This window comes from Papio anubis, chromosome 16, assembly GCF_008728515.1.
Source record: "Papio anubis isolate 15944 chromosome 16, Panubis1.0, whole genome shotgun sequence".
Lineage (NCBI taxonomy): Eukaryota > Metazoa > Chordata > Mammalia > Primates > Cercopithecidae > Papio > Papio anubis.
Window position 1 is genome coordinate 11,339,283 of NC_044991.1, and position 27,684 is coordinate 11,366,966.

General features: G+C 53.1%; 1 protein-coding gene across 3 annotated transcripts in view; it reads right to left on the reverse strand.

Moving 5' to 3' along the window:
* The window catches only part of SYNGR1 (synaptogyrin 1), a 34,058-nt gene extending 12,522 nt beyond the window's left edge, over window positions 1-21,536 (reverse strand). Inside the window, exon 1 of one of the 3 annotated variants that reach the window (XM_003905563.4) lies at window positions 21,365-21,520. In XM_003905563.4, coding sequence (XP_003905612.1) covers window positions 21,365-21,463 — 99 coding nt within the window. In that variant the 5' untranslated portion in view covers window positions 21,464-21,520. Of the gene's footprint in view, window positions 1-9,201; window positions 9,400-21,364 lie in introns of those variants that run through there. The other 2 variants (XM_009217317.3, XM_009217318.4) reach the window with 2 other exon arrangements.
* Window positions 21,537-27,684: the final 6,148 nt, after the last annotated feature.

Consider the following 27,684-nt stretch of genomic DNA (forward strand, 5'->3'; position numbering starts at 1 on the left):
AAGATATGGCAAGAAGTGATGGGATATCACTTCTGGGAGTAAGTGACAAAGGATTTCTGCTTCCATCTTGCTCATCCTCTCCTCCCTCACTCCCTGGTTGCTCTGATGAAAGCTGTTGTGTTTTGGGCTACTCTTTGGAAAGATACGCATGGCAAGGAACTGAGGGAAGTCTTCAGCCAACTGCCCACAGGGAACTGGGCTCCTCAGTCCAACACCCACAAGGAATTGAATCCTGCCAATACCATGTCAGCGAGCTTAAGAATGGATCCACCCAGGCCAGGCACAGTGGCTCATGCCTGTAATCCCAGCACTTTGGGAGGCTGAGGTGGGTGGATCACCTGAGGTCAGGAGTTCGGGACCAGCCTGGCCAATATGGTGAAACCCTGTCTCTACTAAAAATACAAAAAGTAGCCGGGCATGGTAGGACATGCCCGTCATCCAGTTACTTGGGAGGCTGAGGCAGGAGAATTGCTTGAGCCCAGGAGAATTGTTTGCTGGGCCTGGGTGGAGGTTGCAGTGAGCCAAGATTGTGCCACTGCATTCCAATGTGGGTGAGAGAGTGAAACTCCATCTTTAAAAAAAAAAAAAAAAAAGGGCCGGGCGTGGTGTCTCTCATGCCTGTAATCCCAGCACTTCGGGAGGCCGAGGCAGGCAAATCACGAGGTCAGGAGATTGAGACCATCCTGGCTAACATGGTGAAATCCCATCTCTACTAAAAATACAAAACATTAGCTGGGCGTGGTGGCACATGCCTGTGGTCTCAGCTACTTGGGAGGCTGAGGCAGGAGAATCACTTGAACCTGGGAGGTGGAGGTTGCAGTGAGCCAAGATCATGCCACTGCACTCCAGCTTGGGCAACAGAGTGAGACTCTGTCTCAAAAAAAAAAAAAAAAAAAAGGATCTACCCTCAGTTGAGCCTTCAGATGAAACCACAGCCCTACCTGATGCTGTGATTATAGCCTGTGAGAGACCCTGAGGCAGTGGCACCAGCTAAGCAGATTCCTCACCCACAGGAACTGTCAGATAACAAATATTTCTTGTTTTAAGCCTTATGTTGTAGGGCAATTTATTATGCAACAATAGCTTGCCAATACACCCTGCACCATCAGTATTTTGCAGATAAGACAGTTAAGGCTCAGCTATTGTTAACACACCCAAAGTCACACAACTGGTCAGTGACAGAGCTTGGCTTCAAATACAGGGTACCTGACTCTAAAGTTCATGCTTTTTGGCTGGGCATGGTGTCTCACGTGTGTAATCTCAGCACTTTGGGAGGCTGAGAAAGGAGGATCACTTGAGTCCAGGAGTTCAAGACCAGCCTCAGCCTCCCAAGTAGCTGGGACTGTAGGTGTTCGCCACCATGCCTGGCTAATTTTTTATATTTTTAGTAGAGATGGAGTTTCGCCATATTGGCCAGGCTGGTTTTGAACTCCTAACCTCAAGTGATCTACCGGTCCCACCCTCCCAAAATGCTGGAATTACAGGCGTGAGCCACCATGCCCTGCCAGAAACTATAATTGCTTTTTTTTTTTTTTTTTTTTTTTGAGATGGACTTTCGCTCTTGTTGCCCAGGCTGGAGTGCAATGGTGCAAACTCAGTTCACCACAACCTCTGCCTCCTGGGTTCAAGCGATTCTCCTGCCTCAGCCTCCCAAGTAGCTGGGACTACAGGCATGCACCACTACACCTGGCTAATTTTGTATTTTTAGTAGAGATGGGGTTTCTCCGTGTTGGTCAGGCTGGTCTCAAACTCTCGACCTCAGGTGATCTGCCCACCTCGGCCTCCCAAAGTGCTGGGATTATAGGAGTCAGCCACCACGCCTGGCCTCAGAAACTACAATTTCAATGTGAGTTGAATACATTTTCTTCCATGGCTGATGCCCAGGATGGGTAATGATTCCAGGACGGGTATGGGAAAAATATGAGAAGCATTCTTAATATTATCTTATCTCTTTAAGATGTCTATAGTTTACAGGGATTTTATAATGCACAGGATATATTAGTACAGTAGCAGCATATATAAAACCAATAAATCTATATTGAATGGGAGGATTGGTGCAAACATTTTTCCTGAAAGGAAGACATGATTAAAAGTTTAGAGACTGGTCAGGTGCTGTGGCTCACGTCCATAATCCCAGCACTTTGGGAGACCACGATGGGTAGATCACTTGAGGTCAGGAGTTCGAGACTAGCCTGGCTAATACAGTGAAACCCTGTCTCTACTAAAAATACAAAAAATCAGCTGGGCATGGTGTAATCCCATGCTACTTGGAAGCCTGTGACAGGAGAATGGCTTGAACCCGGGAGTTGGAGGTTGCAGTGAGCCAAGATCGTGTCATTGCACTCCAGCCTGGGTGACAGAGCAAGACACTGCCTAAAAAAAAAAAAAAAAAAAAAGGTTAGAGACCACTGGGTTAGGATGCTTTGTGTTAAGGGGGATTCTGACCTGAACGTGCCCAGCAGATGAACGGGGGCACACAGTGTAGTACATCCATACATTGGACAATTTTCCAGCCATAAAAAGGAACAGCCAGCCTGGGCAACATTGTAAAACCACATCTCTACAAAAAATACCAAAATTAGCTGGGTATGGGCAGGGCGCAGTGGCTCACACTTGTAATCCCAGCACTTTGGGAGGCCGAGGCGGGCGGGTCATGAGGTCAGGAGATCAAGACCATTCTGGCTAACATGGTGAAACCCCATCTCCACTAAAAATACAGAAAATTAGCCGGGCGTGGTGGCATGTGCCTGTGGTCCCAGCTACTCGGGAGGCTGAGGCAGAGGAATCGCTTGAACCTGTGAGGTGAAGGTTGCAGTGAGCCAAGATTGCATCACTGTACTCCAGCCCTGCGCGACAAAGTGAGACTCCGTCTCAAAAAAAAAAAAAAAATTAGCTGAGTACGGTGGCATGTACCTGTGATCCCAACTAGTTGGGGGACTGAGGTGGGAGGATTGCTTGAGCTTGGGAGTTTGAGACCAGTCTGGGCAATATAGCAAAACCCCATCTCTACAATAAATAAATTATAAATTATAAAAAAGAAAAAAATGTACACTGAATTATACAACATTAAAAAGGTATGTTATGCTAATCTGGCCACAGTAAAAAAAAAAAAAAAAAGGATTCTGAAGCTGTGTTCTGATTCAGCCATGGGCACAGAGGTGGGCAGTGGTGGCCCGTGAGCCACCATTTGCCAATTCTGATTTGGGAAGACCCCATGACCATGAGACTTCAGACCCATGAGGGCATCGGGGCCCACAGCTCTGCCTCTCACAGGCTCTGCAGCCATCACCCCTTGAGTGGAGAGAGCTATTTATACTGTCCCCAATTGGCAGAGTAGAAAAACTAAGGCTCAGAAAGAGAAGGTGGCACTGTTGTCAGTAGCAGAGGCTGAAGTTGAACCCAGGTCTCCTGATGCCTAGACCTGTGTTCTTTTCCACCTGGCCAAGCTGACTCTCAGCCTCAGGTGGGCCCTGAGGAAGGGGTGGAATTTACTCCCAGAGACCCAAGGGATCAGGCAGAGGGCCAGCAGGGAGGAAGGCCGGGAGGGTAGCCTCAGTGTGACTGGGGATCAGGTGGCTCGACTCAGTCTCAAGTCTGGTGCTCAGAGGCATAGTGGGGAGCGCCTTTGAAGTCAGGACTTCAGAGCCATGGTCAAAGGGGCTCCTGAGTTACTGACAAACCAAGACAAGCAAGGCAGACTCTGAACACTGGGAGATGTGCAGTACATGGCCAGCTGCCTGGGCCGTGGACTGCACAACTCCATGGACTGCTAGTCACACAACCCCTTGCACTGATGTACTGTAACAAGTCCAAGGCTCCTACCAGAAAACTGTCAGGTGGGGAATCTGAGGCCCAGTCCTGGATGTCACCAGATGCCACCAAACCAGAACAGAAAAGCCTCCTGATCAGAAAGAGACTTCAGACACTGAGGAATCATACAGACCTGCCAATTCAAATCCAAGGCCTGCTGCTTATGCTGGGTAGCCTCGGGCAAGTGACTTAGCCTCTCCAAGCCTCAGACTGGTCCTCTGTAAAAATTAACATCCCCTCTGGGGCTGATGGGAGAATTAGAGAAAGTACCCAGAGTAGAGCTTTTCATAACGTTCATTTCCTCTCTAGAGGCCCCAGAAAAGAGGAATGACACCAGGAAGGCCCCTCTCGAACACTTACTAACAGACACGTGCTCCCGGGGGCTGGAGGATACCCCACTGCTGCCACCGCTGAAAATAACTGTGGATCTCCTTCCAAAACCAGAACAGTATCAGGCTCCCCAAAGACAGAGAGGAGGTGGGAGGGGAAACAGGCAGGCAGAAGCCTGGGCCCTCAGGACAGCAGAGGAGGAACCATTAAGACTGGGCTCTCCTGGGTGACAGAGGCAGGGAGTCCTCAGAGAAGCCAGGAGGAAAGTGCGGGAGAGGATGTGTCCCTAAGAGGGTGCAGAGCAAGAGCAAAACAGCGTCGGAGAGACCGGGCGGGGCCCCATGGTCCCAGCAGACACCCGCCTCGGTCAGGCATTCATCACAGGTCACAAGTTTCTCAGCTCCTGGCACTGCGCTGGGAGGGGCACCAGGCGGTAATTCAGTCCAAGAGACGCTGCTGTGGGAGCCGATTGTGTGGGGAGCAGGACTCTGACTCAGATGACCTGGGCCCACTGAATCCCGGCATGGCCACTTGACCAGTGGGGTGACCTAAGGCCATTGACTTAACCTCTTGAGCCTCAGTTTCTGCATCTGTCAAGTGGGGGCAACAATAGCACCGAAACCAATGACGCATTGTGAGGAATCAGTGAGGTCATGCATGCAAGGAAGGGCAAGGGCGCTTGAACCTGGGTTCAAGGGATTCTCCTGCCTCAGCCTCCCAAGTAGCTGGGACCACAGGCACACGCCACCACACCCGACTAATTTTCTGTATTTTTAGTGGAGATGGGGTTTCACCGTGTTAGCCAGGAGTAAGCAGCCCCAGAAGGCTAGACTGTCACTAAACTCTGGAACAGATCACAGAGGCAATGGCGGTCCCTGGCAAATGCTGGGAGGGAGCAGTGGTGGCCAGGGAAAAGGGCCCTGAAGCAGGGCTTCTGGGTGGAGACAAGAATGATCCAGGCCTGCAAAGATCTGGGGAAAGCATGTTCCTGGCACAAGAACAGAAAGGGCAAAGGCCGAAGGCGGGAAAAGGTTTTGCACGGTGAGGTGAGAAGGAATGCGGTTGGAGCAGTGACCCGGGAACTAAGTACATGGGACAGGCAGCGGGACAAGGCCTGGTGGGCTGTGCTGGGGACTTTTTTTTTTTTTTTTTTTTGAGACAGGGTCTCACTCTGTTGCACAGGCTGGAGTGCAGTGGTGTGACCTTGGCTCACTGCAACCTTTGCCTCCCGGGTTCGAGCCATTCTCCTGCCTCAGCCTCTCAAGTAGCTGGGATTACAGGCATGCGTCACCATACCCAGCTAATTTTTGTATTTTTAGTAGAGACAGGGTTGTGCCATGTTGGCCAGGCTGGTCTTGAACTCCTGATCTCAGGTGATTTGCCCGCCTCAGCCTCCCAAAGTGCTAGGATTACAGGCGTGAGCCACCTCGCACGGCCTACAATCCAAGCTTTTAGGGATGGGGTCAAGGCCCTTCATGCACTGGCCCTGCCCACAACTCCTGGGGTCTCACCTCCTTTCACTCCCCCTACCACCTGCCTCCCCACCTTTGCACGCCCCAGGCCCCTTTCCATGTTTTCCTCGCTGGAAGACTGAGTGTCCCTACCGCATGCTACAGGCTGAGCTACAACCTATTTTGCTATTTGTTTGCTGGAGTGGAGTGAGTGAGCTGCCTGCCCTGCCCTGGGGCCTGGGAGGCCTCTTCTGGGGCTTGACATCAGCCGTTCGTTCACTCGACATTTCCTGAGCACCTAGTAGGTACCAGGCCTGGGCAAGAGGCTGAGGACACAGTTGGGAACAAGATGCCTGAGGTCCCTGTTCTCACTGAGGGAGACAAGTGTCATGAAGAACGCAGCAGAGCGAGAGGAGGCGGACTGGTGGTCCAGGGAGGTCTCTGATGCAGCGACCTTTGAGCAGAAGCCCGACTCAGTGAGGGACCTGAGCCCAGGGAAGAAGCAGTCACAGGTGCCAAGGCCCTGGGTGCGAATAAGCTGGGTGTGTTCAGGAGCGGCACAGAGGCCCGCATGGTGGGAGCTGAGCAAGTGAGGGAGACACCAAGAGGCGAGGCTGGCGAGGAGGACGGGCTGGCCTCGACAGCCAGGGTGAGTTCAGGAGACACTGCAGGCTGAAGAGCAGCTGAGTGACTTGATGTGACTTAGGTTTAAGAAGAATTGGCCGGGCGCGGTGGCTCAAGCCTGTAATCCCAGCACTTTGGGAGGCCGAGACGGGCGGATCACGAGGTCAGGAGATCGAGACCATCCTGGCTAACACAGTGAAACCCCATCTCTACTAAAAATACAAAAACTTAGCCGGGCGAGGTGGCAGGCGCCTGTAGTCCCAGCTACTCGGGAGGCTGAGGCAGGAGAATGGCGTGAACCCGGGAGGCGGAGCTTGCAGTGAGCTGAGATCCGGCCACTGCACTCCAGCCTGGGTGACAGAGCGAGACTCCGTCTCAAAAAAAAAAAAAAAAAAAAAAAAAGAAGAATCAGGCCGGTTGCTATAGAGAGGAAAGACTGGTGGTAAAGGTGACACAAGCAGCCCAGCCAGGAACTACGGCAGCATCCAGGTGAGGGATGGGCCTGGGGCTGGTACAGGCAGTGGAGCTGGAGACAAGTGGTGGGTCCTGAATATATATATACATATATATATATTTGAGACGGAGTCTCGCTCTGTCGCCCAGACTGGAGTGCAGGGGCATAATCTCGGCTCACTGCAACTTCCGCCTCCTGGGTTCAAGTGATTCTTCTGCCTCAGCCTCCTGAGTAGCTGGGAATACAGGCGTGCACTACTGCGCCCAGCTAATTTTTATATTTTTGGTAAAGATGGGTTTTCACCATGTTGGCCAGGTTGGTCTTGAACTCCTGACCTCAGGAAATCCGCCCGCCTTGGCCTCCCAAAGTGCTGGGATTACAAGCGTGAGCCACCGTGACTGGCCTGAATATATTCTGAAAGGAGAGCCACCAGCATCTGCAGACACAGCCGACGTGGGGCGTGAGAGGAGGAGTGAAAAACCTGGGGACAGTGGCGCACATCTGTGATCCCAGCACTTTGGGAAGCCGAGGTAGGTGGATCACTTGAGGGTGAGTGATCACTCCTGGGTAGGCCCAGGAGTTTGAGACCAGCCTGGGCAACATGGTGAAACCCCATCTCTACCCAAAATACAAAAATTAGCCAGGCAGAGGCTGAGGCCGGAGGATTGCCTGAGCCCAGGAGGTGAAGGTTACAGTAAGCTCTGATCGCACCACTATACTCCAGCCTGGGGGACAGAGGGACACTCTGTCTCAAAAAAAAAAAAAAAAGAAGAAGAAGAAGGGGCTGAGCACGGTGGCTCATGTAATCCCAACACTTTGGGAGGCTGAGGTGGGCAGATTGCTTGAGGTCAGGAGTTCGAGACCAGCCTGATCAACATGGTGAAACTCCGTCTCTACTAAAAATACAAAAGTTAGCCAGGTGTGGTTAAAAAAAAAAAAAAAAGAAAGAAAAAGAAAAAAAAGAAAAAGAAAAGAAAAGAGCAGATGGGGGAGGAAGTCGTGGAGTTTAGGCTCAATAATGATAATGGGAAGCAGAGCCGTTCCCTGCAAATGCCACGCCCTTACAGCCTGCTGGTCCACAAGTGGGGAAACTGAGGCTCGGGGAAGAGAATGAACATCGCTGAGGACACAGAACCAGTCGCTTGCAGTCTCCTGAACCCCCTGCAAGACTGTCAGCTGCCCTCTATGTCAAGGGTTTAACTTCTCCATTTAGCTGCTGTCCTCTACCCCGAGTGGGAGCTCCCCCAAAGCACGACTCGAGCCTCAGGTTTCTGCTCCTCAGCCACTCACAGTACATGGGAGGAGGAACAGAGACTTGCCCAGGGCCTGCTGTGTGCCCAGAAATGGATGCTCTCGACTCTACCAGCTCAATATTCTTATTCTCATTCTAGAGCTGCTTCTAGGGACCTGCCCAGTCCTCGCAACTGGGCAGGAGTGGAGTTGAGGCTTGAACCTGAGTCTCTCTGGATCCAAAGCTGGCGCCCTGTGCCAGGCAGCATCCCTGGGTCACTTGCTAAGGCCAGATCTGCAGGGACAGCGAGGAGCACGCAGAGCAGCCGCAAGGAGCCACTGGAGAACCGGAAATGAAACCAGAATGAAATTCCACACTGGCCACAGCAGCCGAGGCACCGGGGGAAATTCATTCAACAAGTGGATCTGCTGCAGGGAAGGGAGACAGGTCTTCAGAGGCAGAGCCTCTCCCAGAAACAGGAGAGGACGGAGGGGTGATGGTCAAGGGAGGACCCAGGTCACCAGTAAGCAGAGGGAAAACAAGCTTCCCTCGAGCTAAAGCAAACGCTAAAAAAAGGCACAAGGTAAACCTGCCAAGCCTCTTTGGTTTTTTTCCGCCCTCTTTAAAATCCAATCCTGAGTCTTTTTTAAAAACGGATTCCAGATGGCGCTTGGTGGAGATCTATGTCAAACTCAGAAAAACAAATCAGAAGGAATCTCAGAATCTTGGATTTCAGGGTCCTTGGCTACCGGATTCAGAGACACATAGAAACAGAGACCCCGGAAGCACCAAGCCCTTTGTGGTCTACGCTGGTCTCATCTGTCCCCCTTCCCACCCTATGTAACCACCCCAGAGGGCTGAGGGTGGGTGGTGTCCTCAGGCTGTCTGACAGCTCTGCAGCTGCCCTCCTACCTTCCCCATCTTCGATGGGAGTGAACTCCTCTTTGCCCTCTGAACACTGCTGGGATATAGTGACTCCCAGACACCTGCAGGGACACCCCACTTTCCAGTCACTCTTTCCCACCCTGAGCCTTGGGCACTCCTGACCAGGACCTGTTTACAAGTCTGTCTCCACCCTGTGACTCTGAACCAGCCCACAGCCTCCTCGGAACTGGCGCCAGTGGAAGAAGGCACCTAAATCATCTCTTTTAATCCTCATAAAAATCTGCAAAGAAAAAACAAACCTGAAATCATCCCCACAAATCAGTCTTATACTTAGAGCATTTCACAGTCGGGGAGGCTAAGGCTCAGAGAGGCCCTGCCTCTGGCTGGCCCACAGCAGGTAAATGGGGAACCTGTCTCACATCCGGGCCTGCTCCTCCAGCTCACCCACGACCTCTGTGTCCAGTTGCCTACCCATGAAGGACCGAATTCCAGAATCCCAAACTCTAAGGTCAACATGAGACCAAGGAGGCACACCTGCTGGTCCTGAGCCCTGTGTCCCGCAGTGCAAAAGGACACTGGGCTCACTTTACTTGAGGGGAGATGGTATCTCCCCTCTGCAGACAGACCACCCAGGGTGTGCCTAGGACCCACTGCAGGGCGTCGGCTAATGAAGGCTCAGGGCGAGCTGTGCCCAGCCAGCATGGGGGTGGCTGAGATCACTGTTACGTTGCCAGGAACCTCCTAGAGGCCTGGTTTTAAACGTCTTTAGACAAATGCTGGCTCTCCCCAGATAAGCTGCAGAGAGATGACATCTAGAGCCCATGGCACTCTGTCCTCCCAGCTGCAAACGGAACTGTCTACTTTGCCCTGCACAGGAACATCCCTGAGCTGGGTGGCTCAGGGGAGCCCTGGTCCCTGCCCTGCGGCACAGGCAGCCAGGCAGCTGGCCCCTGCCCATGCCCAGGTGCTGACACCACCACAGCCTCCTCTCCAGCCTCCTTCAGGCAGTCCCCAGGCAGCAGCCAGGGGGATCTCACCCACTCCAAACTTCAACAGTCTTTCTGCAGGCTGAAGATAAAGTCCATCACCCTGGAATGGCCCTGAGGTCCCCCTGCTTGGGCCACTGAGTCCTTCCTCCAGTGCCCCAGGCTCTCTCAGCCTCCCCAGGCTCTCTCAGCCTCCCCAGTGACCTCTCTCAGCCTCCTCAGCACCAGCTGCTGGGCCCTAGTCCTGGGCTCATACTCGACCCCTCCAACCAGTCTGACATTCGGGCCAGCAGCTTCAGCCTCCTCCCGAAACTGTCAAGTCCCTCCACCCGGGGGCCGGCCTCTGTCACCCCTCTCCAGGCAATGACAGCAGCCCATATGTCCACTTGCACCCCCACACTCTGTCCCTTCATAGCAGCCAAACAATCCCCTTAAACCCAAGTCAGGACATGTCACCCCCCAGCTCTAGACTCTTGGATCGACGCTCACCCACCGCCCCCTGCCCGGGGAAGGACCTTCTCCCACTATACCCCAGGGCTCCCGCCTGCCTCTGAAGCTTCCCAGTACTTTCCTCCCAAGCCCTCCTGAGTTCATTCCTGCCTCAGGGCCTTCACATTCGCTCTTTCCTCGGCCTGGGATGCCTGTATTTGTCCAGATCTTCCCTCAGCTGGCTCCTCAACATCCACATCTACAATGCAAAAGACACCTCCCCAGAGAAGCCTTCCAGACCAGACTCCAGATCTCAAGTATTCTCCAGTGCCTGAATGTTCTCGGTAACATCACTATATAACTTCTCTGCTATTTGGTGGTTCAGTGGTTGGGTGTATGTCTCTCCCCCAGACCCAGGGAGAGGGTCAGGAAAGGCTTCGAGGGGAGGTCCGATAGAGAGGCCTGGGTGGCACACGGCGGGCAGGAGAATTATCCCCTCCTCAGCATCCTTGGCTGGCACCTCCACTTGCACACCCCTGTGCACAGGGAGCTCACTCCCTGGAAAGGGGGCTGCCGAGTCTTCTCCCCACAAGCTGAACCCAGCCTTCCTGCCCTTGTCCTGGTGCAGGCATCCATCCTGCCTCCTGGGAAAGGCTGAGGGAAGAAAGGAGCGGTCACGCTTTGAGAAATGAGTCAGACTGCCAAGGGCCCCCCTTCACAGGAACAGGGCCTTGCCTCCCCCCAGGGTCATGTGAGGAAAACGGCTGAAGCCGCATGGACACATGATGGGTGTTGAGCAGCCCCTTGGTTTCCTGAAGAGCCTCGCCTGGGGGAATAGGTGGGGGTGGGGCAGGTGGGGCTCCGGGCCCCTCCTCCACCCCTGCTTCACACCGGGTTGTGCAGCCTTGGAAGTGACCTGCTGGGGATTAGGTGTAATCTCTGCAAGCCGTCCCCTCGGAGTGCTGGACAGTGGGGGTGGAGTGGGCTCCGCTGGGCAGGGCCTGGGTGAGAAGACCCCAGCCTCCCCACGGTGCTGAGGCTGGGCCTGCGTGATCTGCCCGCCCTCTTTCCAGTATGCCCCATGTTCCTCTCCTCTGGCTGAGTAACCTCAAGGGGCTCTTGGAGCCTCATGAAAAAGGGGGAAATTGGCTGGGCACAGTGGCTCATGACTGTAATCCCAGCTATGCAGGAGGCCGAGGCAGGAGGATCACTTGAACCCAGGAGTTTGAAACCAGCCTAGGGAACATAGTGAGACCTCGTCTGTACAAAAAAAAAAAAAAAAGGAGAGAAAGGAGGAAATGAAGACCCAGAGAGGGCTCGCTTGACTGGCCCAGGGCCTTACTATCAGTGGCAGAAGTAGCTGGACCGCCATCCCCATAATCCTGTACCCCCCAGGGCCTTCTTCACCCCACGTCTTATCACCTCTGCCCTTTCAGAGGCATAGAAGAGGTGGGAGAGGGGAGCAACTTCACCACCTGGAAAGGGGTGTAAATGCCAACCAAACACTGCAGAGCCCTTCAGGGCTAGACCTCATTTACATGCCCCAAGACTTCTGGGGTAGGCACTGTTGTACCCATTTTATAGATGTGGCCACTGAGGCTCTGTGAGGTCTCTCAGTTGGTAAGAAGGGCAGGGTTGGCCAGGCGTGGTGGCTCATGCCTGTAATCCCAGCACTTTGGGAGGCAGAGACGGGTGGATGACTTGAGGTCAGGAGTTCGAGATCAGCCTGGCCAACATGGTGAGACCTCATCTCTACTAAAAATACAAAAAAAAAAAAAAATTAGCCAGGCATAGTGGTAGATGCCTGTAATCTCAGCTACTTGGGAGGCTGAGGCAGGAGAATCGGTTGAACCCAGGAGGTGGAGGTTTCAGTGAGTTGGGATCGTGCCACAGTACTCCAGCCTGGTCGACAGAGTAAGACTTTATCTCAAAAAAAAAAAAGAAAAAGAAAAGAAAAAGAAAAAAGAAAAGAAAAAGAAAAAGGGCAGGGTTAACCCATCCAGTTCTGTCTGCTTTTCCTCATCCCAGTGCCTGCCTCCACCCTGCCAGTCCCTGCATGCCTGATGTTTGGTTTCTCTCCTGCTGTGCAAATTCCAGGTCATCAGGGAAATAATCTGGTCCCAGGCCCTGCCTCACCCTCTAGTGAAGAAAGGCATAGAAGGGGAAAGCTCCCTGTTTTGAGATTTCTGTCAGTCATCCCCACAGAACCCAAGGGAAGCAGGGAGGGGAGCGCAAGCTTGGGAGAATCCAGGAATGCTTCACGGGGAGGCAGGGCCCTAAAGGCCAGTTGGGACACCTGAAGGAGAACAGTGGCTAGGAGGAAGACTGATCAGTGCAGTTCCCACCTCATCCATTCATAGGTGGGGCCCTTAGGAGATGCCTGGAACCAATGTAGCCCTGGGGCTATGACAGATGCAGTTCTTGCCCTCCAAGCATACCCCCCAGCAGGGGCGACAGCCTTGTCTCTGCTCTGCCAGGCCTTTCAGCCTTTGCCCTCGCTCTTCCTCCTTCCCCCTTCTCTGCCTGGCTGGCTCCTGCCCTCTCAACGCTGACTCAATGCTGGTGTCACCTGCCTGTCCCTCTCTAAGGGTCTGTGCTCATCTCCATATTTTAACAGGTTTCTGTCACATTTCCCTCCACTAGACTGTCAGCCGTCCCTGCAGACCAGGCACCTCATCCGGCCCGTGCTCAGCATGTATATTAAAGAGAGGACGAGCGGGGTGAGGGTGTCCACATTCTGCGGCTGTTTGGATTCAAGGGAGGATGCATAAACCCCTCACAGCTGCCAGATGCTGCTGAGAGATCCATCAATAACAGTCGGCCGTGAGACTGGCAATGTGAAGGTCAGGAATGAGCCTGGGAAGATGGCGAGGAGGGGAGAGCGAGCCCGTGGGGAGTGCGTGTGGGAGACTGCAGAAGAAACCCTGGAGACGGTGACAACCCTTCTGAAGGACCAGAGAAATGGGTGAGGGAGTGTCTTCCTGAGATGGGGAATCACGCACATTTGCAAGCTGATGCAGAAGAGCCAAGAGTAGAGAGGGCGAAACTGAGGGTGGAGGAGAGAAAGAGGGAGAGAGAATTGATGGACGTGTGTCCACGAGTAGGTGAGAGAAACAGGCTCACTAGGCTGCAGCCAGGCTGGCCTGGGCCACCAGAACAGGGGAGATAGTCTAGGAGGAGGTGGGCAGGTGTGAAGACGCCTAGGACCGAATTTAACCAGAGCTGTGCCAGGTGAGTGTGATGCACAGAAGGGCTGGAGCTGCAGCACGTGGCCACCGGGAGGTGGGAAGGGGGACAGCAGGGACCAAGGGGTGGTGAGGGCCAGTGCACAGGGTAAGATCAGCGGTTCAGAGGCCCCAGGCCCAAGGACCTAGGATCAGGGGAGGGAGAGGGAGGTGGAAAGGTAGGAAGGTTGGAGGAGACGCCTGGAAGAAGGATCAGGAAGTGCGAGAGGCTACTGGGAAAGCAGGGCCAGGCCTAGCTAGGGTCCAGCTTGTGACAGTGGCTGAGGCTGGCGGACAAGACCACGCGGGGAGAGGAGGCAAGGGTGTGGGAAGGGTCACAGAAATAAACACTCCAATGGCCAGGACTGGAGCAGGAGTAGTGCTGGAGAGGGCTGACACCGAGCCAGGGTGGGCATCTTTTTATTTTTATTTTATTTTATTTTATTTTATTTTTTTTGAAACGGAGTCTTGCTTTGTCGCCCAGGCTGGAGTGCAGTGGTGCGATCTTGGCTCACTGCAAGCTCTACCTCCCAGGTTCACGCCATTCTCCTGCCTCAGCCTCCCGTGTAGCTGGGATTACAGGCGCCCGCCGCCACGCCCGGCTAGTTTTTTTTTTTTTTTTTTTTTTTTTGTTTTTTTTTGGTAGAGACAGGGTTTCACTGTGTTAGCCAGGATGGTCTCGATCTCCTGACCTCGTGATCCGCCCGCCTCAGCCTCCCAAAGTGCTGGGATTACAGGCGTGAGCCACCGCGCCCGACCTGGGTAGGCATCTTTGAAGAACGGGCAAAGTGGCCTGGAGCCGGCTCATCATGAAGGGGAGTGGGCGACCCAGTGTTGGTGTGAGATTCAAAGCCGGGGGACAATGGCCTGGAAGTGGCCTCAGGAACCAGAAGGACCCTCGACCTCTAGGCCCAGCGAGGGAGGGTCTGAGGGATAAAGAGACCCCCACTGAGCAGGCTGCAGGAAGCAGGGTCTGGGGGAGGCCAGGTAACAGTGCAATTTACAAAAGGTGTCAGGGACATTCTGGAAGGGGCTGAAGGCTCAGGAACTCTTGCCCCCTGGACTGTGAGGTACTGGAGGAGCCCCAGCTTGTTAAAGTTCCTGCATGATTGCAGCTTGGGTTGGACAGCTTGGGGCTGTCCCAGCTACACAGCCGCCCCTCCCTCCCAGTCCCCTTCACCTGGCCCCTGCTCCATCAGCAGCAGAGAGCTGAGCAAATCTCCATCCCTGGAAGGGAAGGTTCTCCCAAAACACAGGGCATGACTGCCCTTCCAGGCTCCAGCTGACGCCATCTGCTCTGCTCCCATGGATAGACCTGGGGCCCAGGCTCCCCTCTGCTGCAGGCCCCCGCAAAGCATGAGGGGATGGCTCCAAACATCACTTTTTTTATTTTTTGAAACAGAGTCTCACTCTGTTGCTCTGGCTGGAAAGCAGTGGCAGGATCTTGGCTCACTGCAACCTCCACCTCGCGGTTCAAGTGATTCTCGTGCCTCAGTCTCCCGAGTAGCTAGGATTACAAGCATAATCCTAGGCACCACCACACCCGGCTAATTTTTGTATTTTAAGTAAAGGCAGGGTTTCACCATGTTGGCCGGGTGGTCTCAAACCAGCCTAATGTCAAGTGAGTCAACTGCCTCGGCCTCCCAAAGTGCTGGGATTACAAGCTTGAGCCACCACGCCTGGCCCCAACATCACTTCTCTAAACACTGACCGATCCAAAGCTCCCAACCTGGAGTCCACTAGGAGCAAGACTGAGGTTCTTCAAGGGTGGAAAGGTTGGGAACCACCAGAGCAATCCAACTATCCTCTTCCCATTTGACAGATGGGGAAACTCAGGCCAGGACAGCATCGGCCTCTTGCTCCAGTCACACGGCCAATCACAGGCAGACAGGGTGCAGAACGCAGCCTCAGGTCTCCAGGCCAAGGCACTCCCCAGCGCCTGCTCTGCCTCCCCTCCCACCTGACAGCTGGTTCTTCCGGTCTGGGTGCCAAGTGTGGCTCCCTCCAACAGCCCTGCCATCTGCCTCTCCCTTCCTCCCTCCCTCCCCCTCCTGGCTTCTCCTCCTCTCTTCCCTTCCTCTCCCAGCCTCTGTTTTTCTCTCTGGGGCTCAGGCCCGCCCAACAGCTTTGCACGCGCTGCTCATGTGGGACTCCCCACATGGCTGGGGACTCCCTGGAGCAGGGGCTATGGGTTCCCATCCCAGCGACTCCAGTTAACCTCTCTGGGCCTCAGCTTCTCATCTAAGGAGGGGATAACAAAACCCACCACAGCAGATGTATGGCAGGCCTTTTAAACTTGCGTTCAGGCCAGGTGAGGTGGCTCACACCTGTAATCCCAGCACTTTGGGCGGCTGGGGCGGGCAGAACACTTGAGGTCGGGAGTTCAAGACCAGCCTGGCCAGCATGATGAAACCCTGTCTCTACTAAAAATACAAAAATTAGTCCAGTACGGTGGCACACGCCTGTAATCCCATCTATCCTGGAGTCTGAGGCAGGAGAATTGCTTGAACTTGGGAGGCAGAGGCTGCAGTGAGCTAAGATCGTGCCACTGCCCTCCAATCTGAAGAAAAAAAACACAAACCAAAAAAACTTGCCTTTTCTTTTCCTTTATTTTTATTTATTTATTTATTTTGAAATGGAGTTTCACTCTTTTAGCCCAGGCTGGAGTGCAATGGCATGTTCTCGGCTCACTGCAACTTCTGCCTCTAGGGCTTAAGTGACTCTCGTGCCTCAGCCTCCCAAGTAGCTAGGACTACAGGCGCCCGCCACCACGCCTGGCTAATTTTTTGTATTTTTAGTAGAGACAGGGTTTCACCATGTTGGCCAGGCTGGTCTTGAACTCCTGACCTCAGGTGATCCACCTGCCTCCACCTCCCAAAGTGCTGGGATTACAGGCATGAGCCACTGCACCCAGCCAAAATTAGAATTTTCATAAGCCCTCGCAGCGTCCCCAACCCCAGGCCCTTCAATCCCATGTTACAGGTGAGGCAACTGAGGTAGGGATTTCCAAGGTCCCACTCTGATGGCCCTGCCCCTGATGCCCCAGGCTTTCTCAGGCTCTCCAGGCTGCCCCTGGGCTGTCCCTGGACATGAGGAAGTGCCCAAGACACAGCAGAAATCTATCACCTCCTGGGGGTCTCCTTGCAGCTGACCCTGTCCTAGACCAGAGAGAGAAGAAGCAGCAGAGGAGCCGGCCACAGGAGGTGAAGAGGCGAGAAACACTGCAGGGTGGTCAGCAATAAATGCCAAATGAGGGCCACGGGTCCACCCTCCTGTCTAGGTGACAGGGCTGTGCCTGGTACTGGGAGAGGACAAGCTGGATGTGACCATACATTTCCAGCCACAGAGCCCTCTCCAAACCAAGCTTCTACACGAGCTTCTGAAATACCCTTGATCTGCTCATAGCCCCTCTCTCCACCTCAAGTGGTCCGCCCGCCTTGGCCTCCCAAAGTGCTGGGATTATAAGCGTAAGGCACCTCACCTGGCCAAGTTCAGCTTTTTTTACTCAGTGTTCACTTGGGATGATGGGGGGTGGGGTGAGGGGTGGATAAAACCAGGGGTACAAAGCCACCTCCCTCAGGCCACCCCTTGGAGTCATGGAGATCCAGGCAGGGAAGCCACAGGGAGTACATAGAACGTGGAACCCGGTAGGCCGGGTTCAAACCAAGGCTCTGACAAGCCCAGGCCTTGAGCTAGCACAAGTCACTTCTCCAGGCTGAGCCTTAATTCTGTCATCTGTAAAATGGGGGGGGAAGATACCCACTCCACTTACAGAACCATGTGGTATTACAGCCAAAGCCCTTAAAAAATGAACCCTGAAAATGGCAACATTTCAAACATTTTATCATTGTCATTTTGTCAAAATGGAGAACTAAAGAAACATCGACTGGGCGCGGCGGCTCCCGCCTGGAATCCCAGCACTTCGGGAGGCCGAGGCGGGTGGATCACTAGGTCAGGAGTTGGAGACCAGCCTGGCCAAGAGGGCGAAACCCTGTCTCTACTAAAAATTTAAAAAGTAGCTGGGCGTGGTGGCAGGTGCCTGTAATCGCAGCTATTCAGGAGGCTGAGGCAGGAGAATCACTTGAAACCGGGAGGCAGAGGTTGCAGTGAGCCAAAGCCTGGGCGACAGAGAAAGACTCCATCTCAAAAAAAACAAAAACAAAAACAAAAAACTCATCTACCAGCACTGATATTCATTCCCTATAGTCCATTTTAGCCCCCTGCAAAAAAGAATATAAACTCCAAATAAAAGGTGGTCCTTTCTATTGAATCAGTTTAGCTCCTTCCTGTAACTCCTTTTTTTCCCATCTGGCTTTAGAACAAAGAAATGAGTCACTGACAGGCTGCAGTCACAGCGCAACAGATCAGGCACTTCTGCCCCAGCCCAGACCAGTTTGGGTGGGAAGACTGAGGCACAGAGGGTGGGGAGGGGACGCTTACTGAAGGTCACAGCTGTGGCCTGGGGGTGCCAGGAGTGGCAGCTGATCTGCCACCGGGGCGATGACACCAAGAGGTGAGAAAGCCTTAGTCGAGAGACAAGCCATGCCGGATGCAGTGGCCCACGCCTCGCCTCGTCATCCCAGCTACTCAGAAGGCTGAGGTGGGAGGATCACTTGAGCCCAGGAGTCTGAGACCAGCCTGGGCAACACAGCAAGATCCTGTCTCTAAAAAAATTAAAAAGAGACAAGCCAGGTCCCGGAGGCCCTGCTTCTGCGCAGGCTGACCCAGGGACTGGGAGGGCTTGGGTTCCAGGGTAGGTCCAGGTTGGTGAGGCCCTGAAGCTAAAATGATTTGGAGGCCCTCTTTTGGAAAAGCAGCAGGAAAAAAAAAAAATCTTTCTCTTACAAATTTTACAAAAATCCCAGGTCTAGGCAGGGTGTGGTGGCTCACGCCTATAATTCCAGCATGTTGGGAGGCCAAGGCGGGTGGATCACCTAAGGTCAGGAGTTCGAAACTAGCCTGGCCAACATGGTGAAACCCTATCTCTACTAAAAATACAAAAATTAGCTGGGCGGGTGGTGTGTGCCTGTAATCCCAGCTACTTGGGAGGCCGAGGCAGGAGAGTTGCCTGAACCTGGGAGGCGGAGGTTGCAATGAGCCGAGATCAAACCATTGCACTCCAGCCTGGAGGACAGAGCAAGACTCCGTCTCAAAAAAAGAAAAAAAAAAAAAATCACAGGTCCACATGCACATACTGGTAGGGCCCCTCCAGGGCTGTGGTAGAGGTCTGGGTTGTCCAGGAGTCCTGGACAGGGTGACTAATTGTCCCTGTTTGTCTGGATTGAGGGCCTCTCGGAACGCTAAAGGCAGGAAGTTTCAGCACACCAGGATAAACGGGTTACCCTAGTCCTGGAGGTCAGTCTTCACTTGCTCTGCCCTGTGTTGTGAGGCCCAAGAGCAGGCACCGGCTGCATCCCCCGCAGCTCCTGATGTGTTTAAATGGCTCAGCACACCACACAGTTTTGAAAAGACCAGAAGGAAACAGCCCCATATTCACTGCAGCCCTCCCTAAGTGGTGGTATCACATGATTACCACCCCCCACCAAACTTTTTCTGTTGTGGGAAAATACACGTAACATACAATTTGCCATCTTCACCATTTCAGTGGTGTTAAGTACATTCCTACCGTGCAACCATCACACGTGAATTGTATACTTTCCAATAATTGGCAGGTGTTACTTTGATCAGGAAAAAAAGCTACTTTTAAAGGTGTCAATCAGCCTATCTCTTGGTTCGACAAAAGTAGTGAGCGCCTTGTATCCACATGTGTGAGCGGGGTTGGGAGGTTGCGGCGTTGTTTGAGCATTGGTTGGCACAGGTGACCTTTGTGTCCTTTCCAATCCTGACACTCCAGGATTCTGGACTCTTCCCTGTCCCAGGGGGAGAACTATGCTTTGGAGACAGGAAGACCTAGGCTCAAATGCTCGTCTGCCACTTACATGCTTAGTGACCTTGGGCCAGGCACTTGGCCTTGCTGAGCCTCAGCTTCCTCTAGTGTTGGGGAACCAGCTGGGTGGCTATGTGTGGTCTTGCACCCCATGGATGCTCAGAGAGGCTGATCCTTCCTCCTGCTTTCCACGTCCTCGCCCCTGGATGTGCACACGTGTAAACCCTCATCCCACCAGGCCCAATCTGACATCACCTTCACCATGAAATTTGATTCCACAGCAGGGAGACCCCTCTCCTGGCTCTTGTGGCCTCTGCCTAGGGGCACCTGGCTCACTTCCCAGTGTGACTGTGGCTTCCTGAGAACAAGGGCTGCTTCTGAGTCACGCTGCCTTCCCTCAGGGACCAGCAGATTCAATAAAGCTTTGCTAAATGAAGGTATCACAGGCAGAAATGACCCAAACAGACAGAATGTCCGCGCCCCCTCACAAAGCCAGCGGCTTCGCCCTTCCAGGCCAGAGGCCCAGGGGCAGGCAGACTGAAGCAGTGAACACAGCCCACCCGCCTGATCCGGCAGGTGCCCCTCAGGGCTCCCACCTTTGCCAAGGGTCTGTCGGGGCATCTGGGGAGCAGGAGACTGGCACAGATGAATGAATTCAGAGCCACAAACACTCGCAGATGTGCTGGGGTGCCGGGTTCTGTGCAGGTGCTGACATAAAGGCTAAAGGAATTAGGCTTTCCTGCCCTCAAAGAGCTCCCATCTGATGGCATTTGAGAAGAAAAGGCTTTAAATGGGGTCATCCTTGGCAGGCCAGGGATACATACCCAAGCCATCCTACCAACCAGACCCTGAAAACCAAGGAAACGAGGGAGCTTGAGCACCCTGAGGTCACAGTTGGCCTTGGGGTAGCCCCTGGGGTCCCTGACAGTGCCCCTGCCCAGCATCCCCAGTCCAAGCCCTTCTAGTCTGAGCCCATCAGGAATGGGCCCCAGGCCTGGAGAGGCCAGAACCTAGAGTGGGGGTTTCTGGGTTACAGCCAGCCAACCCCAGGGAGCCCCAGGAACCCCCTCTTCAGACCCCAGCAGGGCTTCTTTCCATGGGGTGACACTCAAGGCACCTGAACTCCTCCCTCTGTGCTCACTGTCTCTGACCCATCCTCCCCCTGACCACCGGACTGAACAAGAGTCCCACTCAGCCCTCCGCACTGAGGACCCTACCCCTCAGCTGGGCTGGAGGCCACCCTGGCCTCTTCACTGTGGGAGCAGACCTTTCTCCCAGACACCCGCCATGGGCATCCAGGTGCATGCTGAGTGGGAGGGGTGTTACCGGTTCATGAAATGTCAGAGCCCAAGGGGGCCTCAGGAAGGCTCCTCCCACCTTGTCTATAAATCGGGAAACTGAGGCATGAAAGAGGAGATGACACTCCCCACCTTGGAATTGAAGTCCTCATTTCTCGAGAACATTTCCTGGGTGGCTCCCAAGGTCACGCGAGAAGGAGAGGCAGTTCCCGGGTGGAAAAGAGGTACCCAGCTCCCGACTCATCGCTCCACACGGGCCGGGCTAGGCAATACGAACCCGGTTCCCTACCCTCTCCTCCTCCAACGTCCATCGCAGGCGCGGCGTACACCCCAGCGAGATGGTCCACGCCCTGATCCACCCTCTAAAAAGGCCACCTTAAACCCCGGCTCCGTCCCCGCGGTCCCCAGTCCGCCCTGGCGGCCGCGCACAATCCGAGCCTTTAGCTGCATAGCCGCCGCCTGGAGGTCACAGCAATCGGGGCGGGAAGGGGGGCGCACGGACCGGGGGGCCCCAGGAAACCAGGGCTCCGGGAGCGGGAGCGGCGTCTCCCGCGAGCGCCAGGGCTCCCGCCCGCCCGGGGCCCAGGAAGGAGGAGCAGCGGCAGCGGGCCCCGCAGGCAGGACAGCTCCTCGCCCGCCGCCGTGCCGCCGCGCCGCCGCCGGGGGCCCGGTGGGGTCCGGGTCTGTCCGGGCGCGCCGCCCTTGCCCACACCCCCACCCCGGCCTGGCGGAGCCGCCGGCCAGTCCGTCCTTACCCAAGACACGACGCGCAGGATGGTGTGCGGCTGCCGGACCAGGGTATAGGGGTCGAAGGCGCCCCCGGCTTTGCCCGCTCCGTACGCACCCCCTTCCATCGTGGCTGCACCCGCGCGGTGCCCCCCGCTCGGCGCGCGCCGCCGGCCCGTGCGCGTGCGCGGCGCCCGCCCCTCCCCTGAGCGCGCGGTCGGCGGCTCCAGGCTCCCTTACGGGCGTCGCGCGGCGGGCGGTATCGCGGGCGGCGGGCTGGGCGGGCGCGCTGACCTCGGGCGGGGCAGGTGCGGCGGCCCGGGCTCAGGCGCGCTCGCAGCCAGTGCGGTGACCTCTTTGCATGCAAAGTGTTGGGGAGGGCGGTGTGTGTGCATTCGCGCGGGCCGTGTCCCTGCACCGTATCCCCGGTCCCCTGCCCCGGTCGCAGCCCCTCCGAGCCGTCGACTCTGCTGAAACCATCTTCATGCTTGATTTGTTTGGCTGTTTCCTGCCGCTTTGGCCCCAAACATAGTGAGAGGGCAGGAGCCGTGTTCGTCCTTCTTAGGGGGTGCTTTGTACACAGTAGGCGCCGCATGAGTATTTCTCAAATGAATGAATGAACCACGAGTGAATGACCCTCTTAGAGCCCTCCAGAGCAGCCCCCACCTCCCAGGACCACCTTTCCCCTGCCTCTTACGATGACGTCATCTGTGTCCCTGTGCCCGCGCACCCTCCCACCCCCAGCCTGGAGGGGCCTAGCACAGAGGCGGCAGCTGAGACTTCCTCTTCCCCATCCCCTCCTACCCCAGAACGTTGCCCCTTTCCTGAATCCATCAATAAATTACGCAATCGTTTGTTCATGGCCTCTTCCTCTGCTAGTCCGTGAGCTCCCGACGCCCAGGTGTTGTCTAACTTATTCAGTGCCTTACCCAAGGGCCTGGCATACAGTAGGTGCTCAGTAAACAGAGCCTAGTCCCCATCAGCCCATCACAGCTTGGGCTAGACCTCCAGGTTTCACGGAAACAGAGGCTAGATGGAGGAGGGCTCCCTGCAGGGGAAGGGCCACCTTCCAGGGCTGGCTCTCCTGCTGCCCTGTAGCTCTGTGGCCTCTCTATGTCTTCAGTTACCTTCACTGGTTCCAGGAGCAGGTTGGATGAGGATATGGGTAGAGGCTTTTGCTTCTCTAGCATCCTGCCATTCTGTGATGACAGGACACAACATCTGTGTGGAGGAAATGTGTGCTGGGCCTGAGGGTGTTCCTTATAAACATTACATACGCAATATCCATCTTAGGCTCAGCTGATTGTTTAGTCTTTACCAGGCCTTGTTCTAAGGGCTTTACATACATTTCTGCATTTAATCCAGCACACTTATAAGGTGCTACTATGACTATATAAAACTTTTAGAAGAAAGCACAAGAGAAGCCCGGGCGCGGTGGCTCACGCCTGTAATCCCAGCACTTTGGGAGGCTCAGGCGGGCAGATCATGAAGTCAAGAGATCAAGACCATCCTGGCCAACATGGTGAAACCCCATCTCTACTAAAAATACACAAATGAGCCTAGCATGGCGGCACACACCTGTAGTCCTAGCTACTCGGAAGGCTGAGGCAGGAGAATCGCTTGAACCCAGGAGGTGGAAGTTGCAGTAAGCAACTTGGACAGAGTGAGACTCCATTTCAAAAAAAAAGCACATTGTGACCTTAGGTAAAGTAAAGAGTTCTTAGATACAACATGAAAAACATGATTCATAAAAGAAACAATTGATAAACTGGACTTTATCAAAATTAAGAACTTCTGCTCTTTAAAAGACATTGTTAAAAGAATGTATGAAAAGACAAACGATAGTCTGGGAGAAAATATTTGCAAAGCATAGATATAAAGAACTTGCATCCCAAATAAAGAACGTTCAAACTCAAAAATAAGGAGAGGACCCACTTTTAAAAAAATGAGCAGGCCGGGCGCCGTGGCTCACGCCTGTAATCCCAGCACTTTGGGAGGCCGAGACGGGCGGATCACGAGGTCAGGAGATCGAGACCATCCTGCCTAACATGGTGAAACCCCGTATCTACTAAAAAAATACAAAACTTAGCCGGGCGAGGTGGCGGGCGCCTGTAGTCCCAGCTACTCGGGAGGCTGAGGCAGAAGAATGGCTTGAACCCGGGAGGCGGAGCTTGCAGTGAGTGGAGTTCGCGCCACTGCACTCCAGCCTGGGCGACAGGGCGAGACTCCGTCTCAAAAAAAAAAAAAAAAAAAAAAAATGAGCAAAAGATTTGAATAGTTATACACCTCACCAAAGAAGATACACACATGGCAACTCAGCACATGAAAAGATGCCCAACATCTGCGGTGGCTCATGCCTGTAATCCCAGCACTTTGGGAGGCTGAAACGGGTGGATCATGAGGTCAGGAGATCGAGACCATGTACAGAAGTTTAATCGAGCACTATGGGAGGCACAGTGGTGCGATCTTGGCTCACTGCAACCTCCACCTCCTGGTTCAAGTGATTCTCCTGCCTCAGCCTCATGAGTAACTGGGATTACAGGTGCCCGCTGCCATGCCTGGCTAATTTTTGTATTTTTAGTAGAGATGGGGTTTCACCATGTTGGCCAGGCTGGTCTTGAGCTTCTGACCTCAGGTGATCCACCCGCCTGGGCCTCCCAAAGTGTTGGGATTATAGGCATGAGCCACCGAGCCCAATCCTAAACAGAAATATTTAGAGCAGTTTTATTTGTAATAACCCAAACCTGGAAACAACCCAAATGCTTCTCAAGTGGGGAGGGTACAAACTGTGGTACACTACTCAGGAATAAACACTACTCAGGAATAAAAAGCAACGAACAGTGGATACACTCAACAATATGGGTGACCCTCAAATGTATTATGCAAAGTGAATGATGCCAGACTCAAATGTCTAGAGACTGCAGGATTCCCTTTATGTGACATTTTTGCAAAGGCAAAACTGTTAAGGACAGAAAAAAGATCAGTGGTTGCCAGGGGATTGGTGGGCAGAGATTTACTACTAAGAGGCATGGGGAAATTTAGAGGCATGATAGAATCATTCCATGTCTTGTTTATGGGACTGGTTACACAATAAAATTGTCAATTTATTTTATTAATAAAACATGTTTTATTAATAAAATAAAAAAAAGTTTGTCAGCCAGGCATGGTGGCTCATGCCTGTAATCCCAGCACTTTGGGAGACCAAGGTGGGCTGATCATGAGGTCAGGAGATTGAGACCATCCTGGCTAACATGGTGAAACCCCGTCTCTACTGAAATACAAAAAATTAGTGACCGAGCGTGGTGGCTCAAGCCTGTAATCCCAACACTTTGGGAGGCCGAGGCATGCGAATCACGAGGTCAGGAGTTCAAGACCAGCCTGTCCAATATGGTGAAACTCTGTCTCCACTAAAAATACAATACATTAGCTGGGCGTAGTGGCGGGTGCCTGTTTAATCTCAGCTACTCTGGAGGCTTGAGGCAGGAGAATCGCTTGAACCTGGGAGGTGGAGGTTGCAGTGAGCTGAGATCGAGCCACTGCATTTCAGCCCAGGTGACAGAGTGAGACTCTGTCTCAAAAAAAAAAAAAAAAAAATTAGCTGGGCATGGCGGTGTACGCCTGTAGTCCCGGCTACTCGGGAGGCTGAGGCGGGGGAATCACTTGAACCCAGGAGGCAGAGGTTGCAGTGAGCTGAGATGGGGCCACTGCACTCCTGCCTGGTGACAGAGCAAGACTCCACCTCAAAAAAAAAAATTGTTTATCAAAACTTGCAGAATAGGCCAGGTGCAGTTGCTCACGCCTGTAATCCCAGCACTTTGGGAGGCCATGGCAGGTAAATCACTTGAGGCCAGGAGTTGGAGACTAGCCTCTCCACCATAGTGAAACCCTATCTCTACAAAAAATACAAAAATTAGCCAGGCGTGGTGGTGTGTGCCTATAATTCCAGCTACTCAGGAGGCTGAGGCACAAGAATCGCCTGAACTGACCGGAAGGCAGAGGTTGTAGTGAGCCGAGATTGTGCCACTGCACTCCAGCCTGGGTGATTGAACGAGATTCTGTCTCCAAACAAACAAAAACCTTGCAGAGCTATCCATACAAGAGGTGATTTTCACTGCATTAAGTTACACCTTGTTTTTTGGAGACAGGGTCTTACTCTGTTGTCCAGGCCAGAGTGCAGTGACGCAATCATAGCTAACTGAAGCCTTGAATCCGGGGGCTCAAGCCATCTTCCTGCCTCAGCTTCCCCAGTAGCTGGGACTACAGACTCGTGCCACTGAGCTTACTTATTTTATTTTTTATTTTTTGTAGAGATGAAGTCTCGCTATGTTGCTCAGGCTGGTCTCTCAGGGACAATATCCCTTCATTTATTTATTTATTTATTATTATTACTTTTTTTGAGATGGAGTCTCACACTGTCACCCAGGCTGGAGTGCAATGGCGCAATCTCAGCTCACTGCAACCTCCGCCTCCTGGGTTCACACAATTCTCCCGCCTCAGCTTCCCGAGTAGTTGGGATTACAGGTGCACACCATCACACCTGGCTAATTTTTTGTATTTTTAGTAGAGACAGGGTTTCACTATGTTGGCCAGACTGGTCTCAAACTCCTGACCTCATGATCCGCCTGCCTTGGCCTCCCAGTGTGCTGGGATTACAGGTGTGAGCCACCACGCCCAGCCTCCTTCATTTATTAATTCAATAAACCTTTATTTGAAGTCCACCCTGCATTAGGCTTTGTCTTAGCCATGGGGTATATGGCTGAATAATTGGACTGTCCCTAACCCTCTGCCCCTAAGATTTGATCATACTAATACATTAAATCTCAGAAAGCATGCTGTTTAGCATCCTGAGTTTCAGATTCAGATATTTTGGGGGGACTAATGGAAGCCTTGGCTTCCCTTATCCTCACTCACTGTGTAACCTTGGACAAACAGCTTCACTTTTCTGAGCCTGTTCCCTGATCTGGAAGATAGAAATAAGCATAGTACCTGCCTCGGAGGATGATTGCTGAGATTAAATGAGAGAATGCATAAGACATGCTTAGAATGGTGCCTGATACAAAGAATGGGCTCAGTAAATGTTATTAGCCGCACCGTCACGGTTGGTTTTCAAGGTGGGTGACAAAGATATGTACTGACAAAGATTCTTTGCATTGCCAAACTTTAGTCAGGCTTCTGGATCTTCTGTTAAGCCCACCTATGCACTTCCTTGTAAAATCCAGTTGTAGCAAAGAACCCTCCTAAGTCAGTTTAGCCAGAACCCCTCATCCTCCATGTGGGATCGCCTCCATATCTGATCGGGTTTCTCATCCTCCACTCCAGGTGATGTCTGATTACCCGGGCTGGTCTTCAGCAGGAATCCCGTTAGGTCAGTTTAGCCAGTATCCTCCTTACCGCTGATGCTTCCTCTTAGTAATTTTCCGTCCATTGGCCCCCACACTTGGCCATGTTTGGAGTTAAGCCCAATCTCTCGATCCCATTGCAAGACTTCATTGCAGTGGTTCCTGTGTCTATAACGATGGTCTTGCGTAAAGTTTTTCTGATCATGCTTTAACACATATCGTTGAATAATTTTTTCTTTAACAGAATAACAAGGTATGTAGGCATTTTCTTTGAAACACAAAGCTATGAATGGTGGATAGGTTCTCAGGCTCACCCATGAACCTCTACTTTATACCATTGCGAAGTATATAAATATACTTTATGTCATTGCAAATTGTAGAAACGTCCTCCTCTGCCATCTGGAATTACATGTTCTGTGTTAGTGTTGAGACCAAAGGAGAAAGTCAGGCTGGTCTTTGCAGGACAAGCTTTTGCAAACACGGAGCTGCCTGCACCATGCCCGGTAGTTCGAATTCCCAGCCCCAGCCCAATTGCAGCGGGCCTTTGCTCCCTCTCTCCTGCCCTCTTGAGGCTATTTTGACATCCAAGGTGCTAGTTCTGTTTTCTGTATGTGAAGTTGGAGTTGCCTGAACAGAAGGGAGATGCATTCACCATATTTGAGTGCATGAGCCACAGCATGATTATAATCTTTTTCTTTCTTTCTTTCTTTCTTTTTGAGACAGGATCTCAATGTCACCCAGACTGGAGTGCGGTAATGTGATCACGGCTCAATGGTGCCTCAACCTTCTGGGCTCAAGCGATCCTCCCACCTCTGTCTCCCAAGTAGCTGGCACTACAGGTGTGTGCCACTACACCCAGCTAATTTTTTTATTTCTATTTTTTGTAGAGATGGGGTCTCGCCATGTTGCCAGGGCTGGTCTTGAATTCCTGAGCTCAAGGGGTTGGCCCTCTTCAGCCTCCCAAATTGCTGGGACTAGAGGAGTAAGCCACCAGTCCCAGCATAATGATA